Consider the following 15,554-nt stretch of genomic DNA (forward strand, 5'->3'; position numbering starts at 1 on the left):
GAGAGTGAGACACACTGACATTGGACACAGAAATTGGACAGGTGGAATACCACCTGTCTACACTCACCCTTACCTAGCTGCTGGACGAGAGAGGGGTCAGACGCACGGGAGGAGGACATATGACCTCTTGAATGACATTACCATTCCATCTACGGCACGATCAAGCTGCCTTGTACTTCAATATCAACCCTATACCAAAATTATGTTATATATACTCATTTGTGGAAGCTGATTATACTATATATACTGAAAACCGTCTACCGTCCGTACCGTCTTCATTGAAGAGCACCGAATTATCCAACACCACCCTTACCAAGCTGAAAGAGCGACTTTGAGTTTTCCATTGATGCATGGCCTGGCCTGTCTGTATGCAGCCTGGGTAAGTGTGCGGTGTGTTTTAGGAGCAGTAAGCCTGCTGAAGGGTGTCGGGGTTAATCGGTTTACTGTGTGTTAAAAAACACCCTTTCTTCCCCAGGTCTCCTAGTCGGCATCGGCGTTCTCCGTAACCTGGAGAAGCGTAAATGGGAGAAGCGGCTCTGGCTGGCAGCCGTCATCACCTACTGCTCCCTGATGCTGGCTGGCATCCTCGCCAACATCTTTTGGGTCAACCATTTCCCTGCTACCCAGCTATAGAACCTATAGGCTTTAAGCGTAAGGTCTTTGCCAGGGGTCTCTATTGTTTCCCATAAAGTTTTAAGTCATAATGTATTGTTTGTCCACATTTTCGTTAGTCATAATTTGGTTTTTCTAAGAAGCGTAACTTTTCAGGATTGCCATAAAACAAACCTAACTTAACCTGTCTATAGGATAACCCTACGAAAATCCTGAAAAGTTAACGGTTTCAGAATTATGACTAATGAAAATCTGACAATCATTACATTATGACTTTCAATAATTATGTCAAACAAAGGGACCCCCTTCGCCATATGTCCTTTATATTGGCCAAAGATACATTGATTGAAGATGTGTAAAATCTAAGACAATGGGGTTGGCAACTGTCAAAGGTTTGCATAGATGGCGCCATCATAGCTTGCCCCATTTTCTATGAGATTTGGCTTAAAGGGCTGGCGTCCAGGACGTAAAATTCCATTAAAAAAAACAATAATTGGACTAATTTCTAGGGATTGACAGGGCTATGCTGGCGCCATCTGCTAAATAGTTCGACCGGCCAACCCCATTTTGTGCTTCGAATTTGACAGGTAAACGAGATGGCGCTGTACAGCACCATACATTTTGCGGTAGGGTTAGACCAAGAAAAGTCTGTAGCGATTTTGATAGCCCACGCAGTGCAAGTGTTATTTATACGTCATATTTTCATAGAAGTTTGACGTTTAAAATAACACTTGAACAGCATGGGCTATCAAAATGTCTGCAGACTTTTCTTGGTCTAACTCTTGATTGTCAAAAGTTGTTTGACAATTCAGTGACTACATAACAGATGGCGCTGTACTGCGCCATCTGTTTTGGATGTCAAACTAAGGGACACGTTTTCTTAGACTTTACCTCTATATGTTGGCTAATATCCAAATTATATTATGAAGTAATATCGACTAAAAAGACTAGTAAGCCCAGCCTAGGATTCCGTGGAAATGGTTGTGGACCAACGGTGTTTTGAATATTATGTTGCTTCATAAAGACAAGTTTTTTTTTCTGTCAGTTCAGTGCGAAACTACAGTTTTTAAGTGATTTTAGTTATATTAATTTATAATTATGTGAACTCTAAGCAGCATGACCGGAAAATACAGATGTAGTGCATTGTTTGCCATCGTATTTCCACGGAAACGTTCGTATTTGTCATGCTACTTCAGTCAACCTCAGTACTTATTGTACTGAGACTGACCGAAATAGCATAACACGTTCGTACGTTTCCGTGAAAATACGATGGCAAACAATGCACTACATATGTACCTACTTTAAGTCTATCCTAATTTCTAATCTAGCAAAGTTTTTTTAAAGCTATTTTAAGTTTTATCGCTGTTTTGTTGTTACAAAAAAAAAACATTATCTTTTTCGTTTAAACCGAACAGAATCAGAGAGTTAAAAAAGGGATGCCTACTTTAATGTTGCCTTCAAAATTATCTTTAGATAATGAAAATATTAAGCTTTACGTGTTCGTGATTGCCTTATGGGAATGATTAGTAATTAACTGTCATTCGAAAACTTTTAAATGTATATTTTGGTTTAAGATTACCTTATTAGTATTTAATAGGAATTAGAGAATCGCGAAATGTCGTTGATTATTTATAGGCATTTCAAATGGTTTAATTTTAAGTATCTTTTTATATTAGGATGTCAATTCGACATTATTGTGGATGAAAGATAATTTCTGATTGACCTTCCATATTGTATATTTAAAAAGCTTTAATAGTTTGCTAGAACTGAAGTAATCGTTATAATATTGAGACATGAAAATAATTCATACGACAATGAGTGCCTTATCACAGAATAAATAATAGTACTAGGTACAACAGGTTCACTCTCTAACAAAACGCGTCTATTACGACAGATATGACCGCTAGGTGGCGCAAGCGCGAGCAGGCGTCCGTTCCGTAGCGGTGCGCGGCAACTACTGCTAGACACCAAAATTGGTGTGGGCCGCATGTACTTGTAGCGACGCGACGAAATCGCGGAGTGAGCCACGCCTTCCCTTATTTAATTTCAATTTATTTCTATTGCATTTTGTATGTTTGTTATATTGTTCCTTATATGCTCAATGTCTTTTAAGTGTGTAATATATGATATATAGACGAATAATATCATTAGGAGTCTAGTTAGGTACTATATTTAAAGAACCTAGTAATGAATGTTGAATATACATTATTCGTACTCCGCCCAATTTTAGGAGTTTCGGTAAAAACATGAGCTTAATTTGGCCAAGCCTGTGCAATGGAAAAGGGCCCATGTTTTGGATAATAAATTTTAGTGTTGAAGTTTCCATACTGATATACACCGTGTTTTTTTTTTGATTTCCGTTAATTTCAAGGGTGCATACCTGAGCTTAAATCAAGTAACTTTCCCAAGGACACCGATATTCTAATTAACTCCATTTCGAAGATAATCAATATTTTATTTTTTTCCTATAAGGCCTCTACAAGCTTGTACACTTGCCTTAAGGCCGGTTTACATATTGATTAGTGATTAGTGTTTAGAATGAGTTCATACATTTGCTACTAAACTTAAGTAAAATCTCTGTCGATCGATGTTCGAATTGACATTGATATGTCACAGATTTCAATTGTTTGGTTTAGTTAAATGTAATGCCCGTGTTACAACAACGCTATGTGCTACATTTAATTACTTTTTAATATTAATTTTTCTGAAAAAAAAAGCAAAAAAATATTTTTTTTTTCAAAATTAACTATGCCATTTAGTTTTCTTAAACGTACTTAACCATACCCCGAAGTTAACGGAATTCAATAAAAACACGGTGTATATATTAAATAATTTATTAAAAAATTACATCCCACAACTTACCATCCCATTAGTATAGTCTCTATCTTAAGGTATTTAAATAAAAGTAAACAAACGATTTGTACATTTTCGGGTAGTTATAACATTTATTGGTTAACCAACCAAATACAAAACCGCTTGGTTCTGTCACTGAACGACCTGACTTAAACCTACATTCTTTGATCATGTAATTGAATCTACCCTCAAGTGGCATAAGGAGCCATTTGAGGGTAGATTTTGTTTACTTTTATTTAAATACCTAAAGATACAGAGTATAGTAACAGAATTGTATTGTAATTGTACTACAAGCAAACTTACATAAGGGCCCGTATTCTGTCTTAGATAGGGATAACATAGGGATGTTATAATATTGTCTAATTCGTTTATACGAAGCTGTGCCTTAGTGTCATATTGTATATAATCGAGTACTTGTGTTATTTTGTTATTATAAGAAATGGAATTAAATATTTAAAATCAAGTATTCCCCTTAAGTATTTGTATTACGTCAATATCAAACAAAAAAAATAGTTGGGCAGAAAAAAGCCGCTCAAACCGATACCTCATGTTAATAGAATATTTTGTATATTCTATTTTTTATGGGCTAAAGAGAATTACATATTATATAAAGTCAAAAATATAGTGACATTTTGAATTCTGAATATAATTATAGAACAGCGATTGTATACGTAACGTGATAAATATTCCTTTGCCCACCAGACTATCTGTGAAAAAAATATTATTCTGCAACTTTTTAGGGTGCCGTATTCAAATATTCGCTTTTGACCAAGTGTAGATTGTAGAAAATGTTAAAGAATTAATAAAATAAAATGAAAGGAAGCTTATATTATTTTAATAATATTTCAATGTTTTGTAAATATAAGTCTAAAGTGTATTTTTAAGTTCCTGTATGTTATTTATGTGAATATGCACAATAGTAAGTTGTGATAAAAGTATTTTAAAATAAATGCCATTTATATATTTATTTCTTGTCTTTCAACCGCCCAATAATGTCCCAAAGGTGAATCTAATACCTTTAAACGAGCAATTCTTGTTTATTTATATACATATTTTGGTGATCTCGGAAACGGCTCTAACGATTTCGATGAAATTTCCTATATGGGGGTTTTCGGGGGCGATACATCGATCTTACCTATGGGAAAACGCGCATTTTTGAGTTTTTATGTTTTCCGAGCAAAGCTCGGTCTCCGAGATATTAAGCTTAATAAAACAACAATTCTTATGATCATATTTTAAATATAACCATTATATTTCTTATAATATAAAACTTACGATTAATCACAATATACTTTATAAAATTTTAGATAATATCAAAAATACATGTATAGAGCACCAAAAAATATATGTAGAGTTTTCATAAAACAAAATAGTGTACATTTTTATTCCATTCATTTCTTTAGTCTCCACATCAAGGCTACTATTTAAGACCAGTTCGGCCTGGCCAGCCACATAAGCGGTCACGCTAGACAACGTCCATGATGTGTATTTAGGGTCGCCGTCATCGAAAACGATGAGGAGGACTATACCGATTTACAACATTTTATTTCTCTACAATATAATTAAACTTGGAGATTCTTCAGTAAATTCGTAATTATATTAACTTAGTCATTGAGTAAGACTGTTTAAATCTTGTTATAGCAAGTATAAATCCATCGAAAGATATATCAAATATATCTTACAACTGTATAATTATTTAGACGGTGAATCAAAATGGTTTATAAATATTATAATCGAACTTCATTTTAAGGCACATGATATGAATTCCCTACATGTACATATTTTGATTTCTTTCTCAAAAAGAAGAATCATTCAAAACTCATTCATTTTGAGTTTTGAATCATTAAAAACCGTTATCCCTACATAGTTCGTTATAACAAAATTGTACAGATTATAATATTATAAATTATAAACAATATAGGTACTTAAGTTAGGAACAATATTTTTCGCTAAACTTGTTTAAAATAAATGCACGATAGAATGTATACACAGAAAGTATTCAGGCAAAACGACAGAATAGTCAAATATATTGTTAATGTCATTTATTAAATTCGCGTTATATGTATCATGTTAATTTACAATATAAAATGCATTAGATTTGGAATAAAAATTAGTTTTATAGTAAATAGAATACACCAAATAAGAAATACGATTAATAATAAATCTTCTTTTAAAATAAAATATCGATTTCCTTATAAATAAAAACTCTCATCATCACCAAAAAAAATATAAAATTAGTCTTAATACTGCTACGTAAATCGACAGTAATGGAAATAAATAGAGATCTTTAAATATACATATATCAAGAATTAATAAGAAATATTTTTTTTAACTATTATTCACATTGCCTAGTCAGGCTTATCCACGAATTTCATATATGTACTACATTCTGTAAGTGACAGTATTTAAATGAAATTGTAAACATTATGTCCATTACGATACAAGTGCGAAAAATAGGAATCGAATTACCTATTCGCACATGTATCGTACAACGTTTTACAGTACATATGGCACTTATAATTTTCGATATAGTTAGGTGATGCGCTAATTATCGCACTAGTGCGGTAACGTAGCACCATATGTACCGTAATTTTCTATACCCGGTTTCTTCTGTTTATTGCCATATTATTATATTACATGTAGATTAGCATGTGATGTAAAATGGACCTTAACAACTACTAATTAGGTAGTATTTTACTTGGCTAATCGTATTTTTTGAGCCATTAGTAGCAGAGGGCCTACCGCGAACCACGTTCGACGTGTTGCCTCTGTGTCGCACTTGTAAATTAGTACGTAAGTGTGACAGGGAGGCAACACGTCGAACGTGGTTCGCGGTAGGCCCTCAGATGTCTTGTATTACGTGTTAAGTTAAAATAATATTCGATGTAAAATATTGCTGAAATATGTAGATTATAATAAACAAGATTTGATGTACGGGCATAGAGAAATATAAAAGAATAGAGTGCTCACTCCATGGCATACATCAGATTTGGTCCCATAACGACTATTATTTTCGCAGTCGACTTCTAGCATCGAGTAGCCGGAGTAGCGGAATTATCAGTACCGCTACTAAAACTGACCCTATGGAGTTAGTACTCTATGTATTATTTTCTTTATGGTACGGGGTTCTCCATTTAAACTTTAAAGCAATATATCTTATGTTGCTTGAATGTATCATCCGACGCAAAATAAGCCCTAATCCCTAAAAACAAGATAAAGAGGTTCTCTACAAGTTTCTAACGTCTTAAGTTACATACGATGTAAAATGGACCTTAACCCGTGTTAACACGACACTATTTCCTTAGTCAATGAGGTTCTCGACGGGTTTAAAATGTCTTATGGAACCTGATACGATGTAAAATGGACCCTAAACCCTAATAATAAGATAGCTTTTAGTGGATGAGGTTCTTGACTGGTTTCTAATATCATAAGTTACATGATACGATGTAAAATGGACCCTAACCCCTGCTAATAAGACAGCATTTCCTTAGTCAATGAGGTTCTCGACGGGTTTCCAATCGCGGTCGTTCCTCAGCAACACGATCTCCTCTTCGGAATCTGTCTCTGAAGGTGGTAGCTCTTCCACGTCGTAATACGGCTTGGACACGATTTCTGTAATATAAACTGTTATTTTAATATCTAGAATCTCCCTCTTATACATAAAACTTAGCCAAGCTAAACTTTATAAAATTTTGCCTCTTTCTAACAAACAAATGGCAAAATGGGGGACAGGGAGAGACAGTTATCCAGGGCATTTTAGATAATTTTTAATTAAAAAAAATTAAACCAAAACAATGTAAATGAACATAAGTACATGCTATATACGTATGTATGTATAATTGTTAAGGTAAACGTCCGAGTGCTTGACGTATATGACGTATACTAGTATATGGCATGGGCACTCTATGTCAAAACAATATGGGTTAAATTCGAACTAAGAGGATTTGTCTTCATTCGATATACTAGTACAGCGTCGAGCACTGGGACGTTTACTTTACATACTTGCTGTGACTTATTTTTCAAAAGTGTTATTCAATAAAGAGACACGTCACAATCGTGTAGTCTTATTCCAATACAAAAAAATTAGATATAAAATAAACCATTACCATATTTCCCGTCATCAGGAAAGGGTCTCTTCTCGTCACTGGCTAGTTGTGTGAACATGTAGTCGCGGCTCGGGTCGCGGGTGCGACACCAGCTGAAGACAGACAGACACACACACATACCATATTTCCCGTCATCAGTAAAGGGTCTCTTCTCGTCACTAGCCAGCTGTGTGAACATGTAGTCTCGCCTCGGGTCGCCGGTTCGACGGCAGCTGAAGCACCACGCCGCCAGCGTCACCAGCGCCACGCCCACCACGCCTGGAGATCACAAGTGTTGATAATGTGGTTGGCACATGAATCTAGTATTAAACTGGATTGGGCATGAGTGGTGGGGATAACTGACAGAACGGGATAGTCTTATATATCTTTCAGTAGGAGTAGCAGCGAAAGCGTAATTGTTTGTCCTTGTCACAGTCTCACATATTTTTTGTTCCCCACCGTAAATTTAGTATGGATTATGGTGGGCAACAAATAAATTCGACCAATCATAGTGTCGCATTGCGTATGTTTTGTCCTTCACGGAGGCACGCGGATACCACTTCTATAGGATGCTACCTTCTATGGGTTGGCAACTGTCAAAGGTTTGCATAGATGGCGCCATCATAGCTTGTCCTTTTCTCTAGGTTTGTTCTACGAGATTTGGCTTAAAGGGCTGGCATTCAGGCCATAAAAAAAAACAAGAATTTGACACAATTCTAGGGATTTACAGGGCAAGCTATGTTCTCGTCATCTGTATATTATTTCGACCATCCGACAATATTGGACAGATGGAATACCACCCTTAAAGGGGCCCACTGATTAACAGTCCGCCGGACGGTATCGGCCTGTCAGTTAGAACAAAATTTTGACAGTTCCGAACAACTGACAGGCCAATACCGTCCGGCGGACTGTTAATCAGTGGGCCCCTTAAGACCAATTTACCGTAGTAACATAGGATAAGGTAGTTGTCCACATTGTCTCATTAAAAAAAACCACCTAGTGTATCAAACCGGTCAACTTTTACCAACATTTACCAAGAACCTCGCTAGATGGCGTTGGAAATCATTTAGAACTATACTGGGTCAAGCAGATCTTGTCAGTAGAAAAAGGCGGCAAATTTGAAAAATGTAGGCGCGAAAGGATATCGTCCCATAGAAAATTTGAATTTCGCGCCTTTTTCTACTGACAAGATTTGCTTGACCATCTATAGCTATCGTTTGTCGTTTTCAGTTTCTAGGAAATTTAAATCATTTACCATATACTACGAGTACTTTTGAGCGCTCCTGCTTACTAAGAATATTTCAGTTAATTTTTATTAGTCGTAATTACAAAGATTAATAATTATACATATAGGCCCTCAGTGCACCATTAAAAAAATCCACCCAGTATATCTCTAACCGTTCAACTCAAAAGTTTATCAAATACCTCGCTAGATGGCGTTGGGAATCATTTAGAACTAGCTAACGTCTGTCGTTCTCAGTTTCTAGGGGATGCCTACCGACATAAAGTTAGTTCAATACGAGACACATTACCATGTGCCGTATGCTTGTTTGTCTATTTTTGAGCGCTCTTGTATAATAAGAATATTCAGTGAGCGTAATATCAGTAATTAAGAAAAGTATCGTTGTTTTTAGGGTGGTATTCCACCTGTCCAATGTCAGTGCGTCTCACTTAGGCTTGTGCCTGCTCGGTCACTACAGAGAGCGCTCCGCTCTCAGTCAATCGGTCAAACGAACTAGTTCGGTCTTTTAGTTCCTTTAGTTCAGTTCGTTCGTTGAGAGCTGGAATGAATGTGATCGGTTTTACAGTAGTTTTTTTTAATCTTTGGCAACTGAATTACGATTCAAGTTCTATGATACTATATGACGGTTAAATATTAATAAGCTTGACACAATAAAAACAATTACTTGATTTTCCTTCATACTTTTCTTAGGACTGTTTGTCATTCTTTTATCTCGTTCGCACTCGTGCCAGCGTCATTGTGAACATTTCGTTCAGTCTATTTTCTGTTTCACTCGTGTCAAGCGCTCACCAATTCCACTGAACTAAAGGACCTAAAGACCGATTAGGAGCGTGTAAAAAGATTTAGTTCCTTTCGGTCCTTGATGGGATTTCATTCTTAACAGTTCTTCGTTCATGACCGACACAAGCCTAGTCTCACTCTCTCTTTAAAGCAAAATATGAGACGTAATACACATTGGACAAAGAAATTTGATAGGTGGAATACCACCCTTCAGTGGTGTAGCTAGGCGGGGGCGAAGTGGGCCGTCGCCCACGGCCTCGCGGCCTAAGGGGGGCCTCGCGGCCCAAGGGGGGCCTCGCGCGAGGCCCCTTCGGGCACTGTGAAAGAAAAGGGCCTCACAGATGCGACTTCGTCTCAAAAATCGACTCTATTTTTTCGTGATATCGGGGTTGGATTATGATGGATGTTGTAAAGCGAACTTTCCCGAATACATCAATAAGCTTATGCTTAGTTCACACCGGACCAACTAGATGGCGCTAGTAGACCTCGATATCAATGTAAACATTAACACAGAATAAATAATAGTACTAGGTACAGAAGACTCACTCTATAACAAAACGCATAGCGAAGGGTGTGCGGTAAAACCCGAGAAGTCGTGTAAATGGGTTTCTGAAATCAGAACTTTATGTGACGTGTGTAGAGTTCTTATTTAAGTGACAAAATATCTAAACTCACAGACAAGACATCCTCCAGACTGAGCATAGTAGCTCTACCCCCTCTGCCACAAATATACGGTAGTTTTACTCCTTTTTCGAGTCAAGTGTCTTTGTGTGACGCCCGTGTCTTTGAACGGACCAATCGCGGCACGGGACTCTCTCACCTCGTCCCCCGCACCCCTGTATTTTTGGCAGCATCAGTTTCATGAAATAATTGCTCTAAGCTCCGTCTAGAGGATTCCTAGTCTATGTCTAGACTTATCGGGTTTGACCGCCCATCCCTCGTACTGTATGATGTACTTACCGGCGACCATGACGAAGACGAGGCGAGACATGCCGAGGACTTTGTCGTCGGATTCCAACTTGAAAAGCACTTTGGGGGTCATGTTCTCATTCTTGTTTATCTGAAATAATTTCAAGTTAATTTGTTACATAAACGAATGAATATGACCTCTGTTTATATGTGTATGTAATATTTCAATAATTGCGTTATAAATTAATAACCTTCCTAAAGAGATGACCAAAGAGGAAAAATATGGTCAATTTGTTAACAATTTGAAAAAATATTTAATTGAGAACTGTTTTTTATTCCATACAAGATTATTTTCACTTAGATACTCGTAAATCTAGTTCTATTATTTATTCTTGTTATCGATTTTTTGTGTGTATGTTTTTACTTATAGTTTTGCAATACCCTAACAGGCTCTCCATCTCATGTTGCGCCTTAATTTGTAAGTTTCACCTGTATTTGTACCCATGTACAGTCGACGTCAAAGATATGTTTACACTTTTGCACCTTACCCCTTTGTAATAAGGCGAAAAATGTAAACATATCTTTGACGTCGACTGGTCAAACAGTCAAATTAAGTGGAAAGAAGGAAGCCTGAGGTGGTACACTGATGGCTCCAAATCCGGATCTGAAGTAGGTTGCGGAGTATACGGTGAAGCGCCTAGGAAAAGCATCAGCTTAAACCTAGGACGTTTTTGCTCTATATTCCAGGCAGAGGTATACGCCATTCTAGAATGTGCGTCAATCAATCTGCAAAGCAACTACGGCAACCATACTATCTATATCCATTCGGATAGCCAGGCGGCACTCTTAGCTCTAACCTCCGATGTCACCACATCGAGGCTGGTTGAGAACTGCAGGCAACTATTGAACAACCTTGGAGCCAGGAACAAGGTTGTTCTACGTTGGGTCCCGGGGCATGCGGGTATCGTAGGAAACGAGAAGGCCGACGAACTCGCGCGAGCAGGGGCTAAGGGGAAGAACTACAGTCCTGAGCCCTTTTGTGGTATCCCCAAAAGCCTAACGCGGCTCACCCTAAAGACCTACTGTCACTACAAAACCATTCAACTCTGGAGAGAAACAACAGGTTTGAACCATTCCAAAGCGCTTATCAAGGCCTTCAGCAAAAAGGCGTCCTCGAACGCCTTAGCGCTGTCTAGGAACCAACTGCGCAACTTGGTAAGGGTGCTTACCGGGCATTGCGGCCTAAATAAGCACATGCGCACCATGGGGAAACGTGACATAGGGCGGTGCAGACTCTGCATGGAGGCGGAGGAGACGCCCTTGCACATCCTCACAGAGTGCCCTTGCCTAATGCGTACTCGTGACCTAATCTTGGGCGGACACATATTACGCCCGGAGGAGGTAAAGTCTCTCGAGACCAAAAGGATCCTGCAGCTATTCGAAGTTGCAGGGTTGGATCGAGAGTTGTAATAGGTGGCGATCACAATAGATCAGGAATGGTCGCAGTGATACATAGGCTTTGGAGCCTTATATAGCCCCTAATAAAGAAGAAGAAGAAGAAGACGTCGACGTACGTCACCCGTAGGGATGCAACAAAACGTCCACTAGGGTCAATGGTGTTGGTAGCTACTGGGTCAACAAGCTTTTAAGAATCTTCGATACTACTTGTATCTCTAAACATATTGGAAGTTATAGTTATCCTACCGAGCGCGCCAGTAGTCTCAATACAGTAGCTAAACTTACCATGACGTGTCTCTGTCTAGAGATATATCCGTCCTTCTCTCGTGTTGGTAGCTACGGGGTCGACAAGCGTTTTAGAATCATCGATACTACTTGTATCTCTAAACATACTGGACGTTATAGTTATCCTACCGAGCGCGCCAGTAGTCTCAATACAGTAGCTAAACTTACCATGACGTGTCTCTGTCTAGAGATATATCCGTCCTTCTCTCGTGTTGGTAGCTACGGGGTCGACAAGCGTTTTAGAATCATCGATACTACTTGTATCTCTAAACATACTGGACGTTATAGTTATCCTACCGAGCGCGCCAGTAGTCTCAATACAAAGGTAGCTAAACTTACCATGACGTGTCTCTGTCTAGAGATATATCCGTCCTTCTCGGCAGTCATAAGCACCTCTCTGCCCATGTACGTCACCGGTAGGCTGACCACGAATCGACCATTGGCGTCACTAGCATTTGTAGCTACTGGGTCGACCAGCTTTTTGGTGCCGAGCGGGTAGACTAGTAGCTTGGCTGTGTTTAGCGGTACGCTGTTGTGGTCGAGGGCTAGACCTGAAACATACAGGTTAAAAGTTAGGATACGGGATGTTTTTAAGGAGCTACCCGAGGTTTTTATCGATTTTTGACAAGTTTTGAATCGTATCTACTACTTTTGCACTACAGATAGAATTATAAGACAAACGGCTGTCAGTTCTTCAATATACCGTTGAATGTCGTTTGAACTTTTTTTTGTCTCTTTTTGCTCACGATGTGAAAGGGACAGAGATAATAGAATCCAAGTATTTCTAACTTGTATTAGACCCCGCCTTTACCCGTTAAGGAGTCCATATTGAAAAATTATCTGCGGCGGCACCCTAAGTTAGGGTTTTTATAATGTGTGTATATATTTTTTGTAATGTTTTGTAAGTGTTTTTATATTTTACTATTATACTCACATTGTAAAATCCTAACCTAAGACCGTACAAAGGATAAACCCTACCCCTAAAAACCCTATAAAGACCCTATAAAGGATTTTAATAATTAATTGTATTAATATTTTTATAAATTTAGTTTTTTTTTATAACCGCTTTAACATAATTATTATAGTGATAGAATAATGTAATTTATATATAAAGAATGAAACTTGATTTCTGCACGGAACAAAAATTTGTATTAAGTTAATTAATCATGATTAGATTACAATTTAATAATCAATGTATAAATTTAATAATTATGTTATGCATGTTAAATATGTACTTAATTTATAGTTCATTACGGAAATAAAGAGGCTTAATAATAAAATTAGACCCCGCATGTTGAAATGACATTTGAATATAAAGGTCACTTGAAGGGCATTTTGTCTCAACCCGAGAGCAAAATGCGATTTGGCTCACTGTTTTTAAGTAGCAAAGTACCCTTGTTCGAGCTGCTGAGGTGAAAAAAATCGTGTGTGTGTCAGCACCGACGCACGACTGAGTTTACTTTTTCAAACGATTATAAAATACAAAAAAATAAGATATGAAAACCAAAGAGAATATAATCACTACGTATGAAAACTCCGAAAAATTGACAGTTCTTGTTGAAATAGGGAATATTAGGCAAAGCTTTGCGTAGATGGCACAACTAGCACATACAGTAAACAAACATCAATGACACGTAATGCGTCACTACGTCAATCACATGGCCTACCGTGAAACACGACAATCGAAAGTTCGGTTTCTGCCTCTCTATCACTCTTGCATATTCGAGCGATAAAGAGGCAGATAACTAAATTTCGATTTTCGCGTTTACCGGTAGGCCCTTGTTAACAAACCGCCTTGATGCATCAATGTCATATTTTATTGTCTGTGAAAACTTGTCAAAAAACAGTTTAAGGTACAGTATGTATAAGTTAGTCTATAAGTTGCGCACGAAACATACCGTAACCTGTATCCATTTTCATACCCCGGGTACGGTTTCTGCTCGAGAATTCTCGAGGCGAGATATATCGAGAAATTTGTCCTAAGTCGAGACGGGAAAAAAACACTCAAAGCTTCGAGAACTGGAGAAATAAATCTCTTGTGATAAGTAAAAAGAAAACACGTGATGTATCTATAGTGGTATTGTTTAGGTGTAGTTAAATGTACCTAAACAGTGTTTTTTTTTACATTTTCAGGTACTTAAAACATTTATTAGGTAGTTAACCAACCAAATAAAAAACTCCCCTATCCTATCGTTCTGGCTTCAACCGATTATCATGTTTTGAAACTTTTGAACTGTTGTGACGTGTCTTTTTATTAAAAAACGCTTTAAAATAAATTAGTAACTATTACTTGTGAAAGCAAAATAATGTAAACTATCGTATGTATGTATTTATTATTAATTGTATAATTTTTGACAATGTATTTCTGTGTTTTTGACCTGTGTTATTATGAATTAATAAATTTTATCATTTCTGTCGTAAGTATGTGATTTGTAATTTTCACATATTTGGGGTGATTTAATTTTCAAAATTGTTTTTCAATAAAAAGACTCGTCAAAATCACTTATCTTCTTTCTAATGCTAAAAAACGAATTATAGGGCCATGTAATAACAACTATACTAAATTACTATTGATAAACAAATACTCCCGATATATTCCTATTAGCAAAATATCTCAATTTTAGCAGCTTCATTGTTCTTCTGTAAGTTTGTCACAACGAGTTAAATTTATTGACTTGAATATTCTTGCCTAATAAAATACCATTAGTATTGTGGTTTGATAAAATTTTGTTAAATACCTAAAGAAATACACTATAGCATATCACATCATCGGCGCGCACGCCTGCACCTATAGTTTTTTTTTGTTTGTTCTAAAAATTTACCCTATGTTTGATTATTGATCTCTCCTAGGTACGATTCCTATTAGTCTGATTTGTAATAAAGCAAAAAAATGAAAATAACATAGTGTTTTTTAATACTTTCAGAATTTCTCGAGATACTCGAGAAATCTTGGACGAGAATTCCCGTGCCTCGAGAAATTAAAAAGGTCGAGAAACCAGAAACCCTAACCCCGGGATTTATATATGAAAATCGATTCACAAGGAGTAAACTTTTTAAACGCGCAAAAATTGTACATTAATAATAAATATCTGGAGACCAAGCTTTGCTCGGAAAACATACCTATAAAAACTCTAAAATGCGCGTTTCCCAGAGATAAGACCTAGCTAGATCGATTTTTCGCCCCCGAAAACCAACATCTAGCAAATTTCATCAAAACCGTTAGAGCCGTTTCCGAGATCCCCGAAAAATATAAATGTATATTCAAGAATTGCTAGTTTAAAGGTATAAGATTTCCCAAGAATACATTTTAAATATACTTAATGGTTTGC

The 15,554-nt window shown here is 37.0% G+C and overlaps 2 protein-coding genes across 11 annotated transcripts in view; one reads left to right on the forward strand and one right to left on the reverse strand.

Annotated features, from left to right (window-relative positions):
* The window catches only part of LOC134799892 (rhomboid-related protein 2), a 65,171-nt gene extending 60,744 nt beyond the window's left edge, over positions 1-4,427 (forward strand). For all 6 annotated transcript variants that reach the window (XM_063772320.1, XM_063772321.1, XM_063772322.1 and 3 more), the window contains one exon: positions 476-4,427. In XM_063772320.1, the coding sequence (XP_063628390.1) occupies positions 476-633 (158 nt within the window). In that variant the 3' untranslated portion in view covers positions 634-4,427. The remainder of the gene's footprint in view (positions 1-475) is intronic.
* Positions 4,428-6,302: 1,875 nt separating this feature from the next.
* The window catches only part of LOC134799860 (carboxypeptidase D-like), a 68,702-nt gene continuing 59,450 nt past the window's right edge, over positions 6,303-15,554 (reverse strand). For 3 of the 5 annotated variants that reach the window (XM_063772264.1, XM_063772263.1, XM_063772261.1), the window contains 4 exons: positions 12,565-12,776; positions 10,534-10,633; positions 7,692-7,829; positions 6,304-7,077 (listed from right to left, as the gene is read on the reverse strand). In XM_063772264.1, the coding sequence (XP_063628334.1) occupies positions 6,953-7,077; positions 7,692-7,829; positions 10,534-10,633; positions 12,565-12,776 (575 nt within the window). In that variant the 3' untranslated portion in view covers positions 6,304-6,952. Of the gene's footprint in view, positions 7,078-7,691; positions 7,830-10,533; positions 10,634-12,564; positions 12,777-15,554 lie in introns of all 5 variants that reach the window. The other 2 variants (XM_063772262.1, XM_063772265.1) reach the window with 1 other exon arrangement.

This window comes from Cydia splendana, chromosome 19 (genome assembly GCF_910591565.1).
Source record: "Cydia splendana chromosome 19, ilCydSple1.2, whole genome shotgun sequence".
Taxonomy (NCBI): Eukaryota; Metazoa; Arthropoda; class Insecta; order Lepidoptera; family Tortricidae; genus Cydia; species Cydia splendana.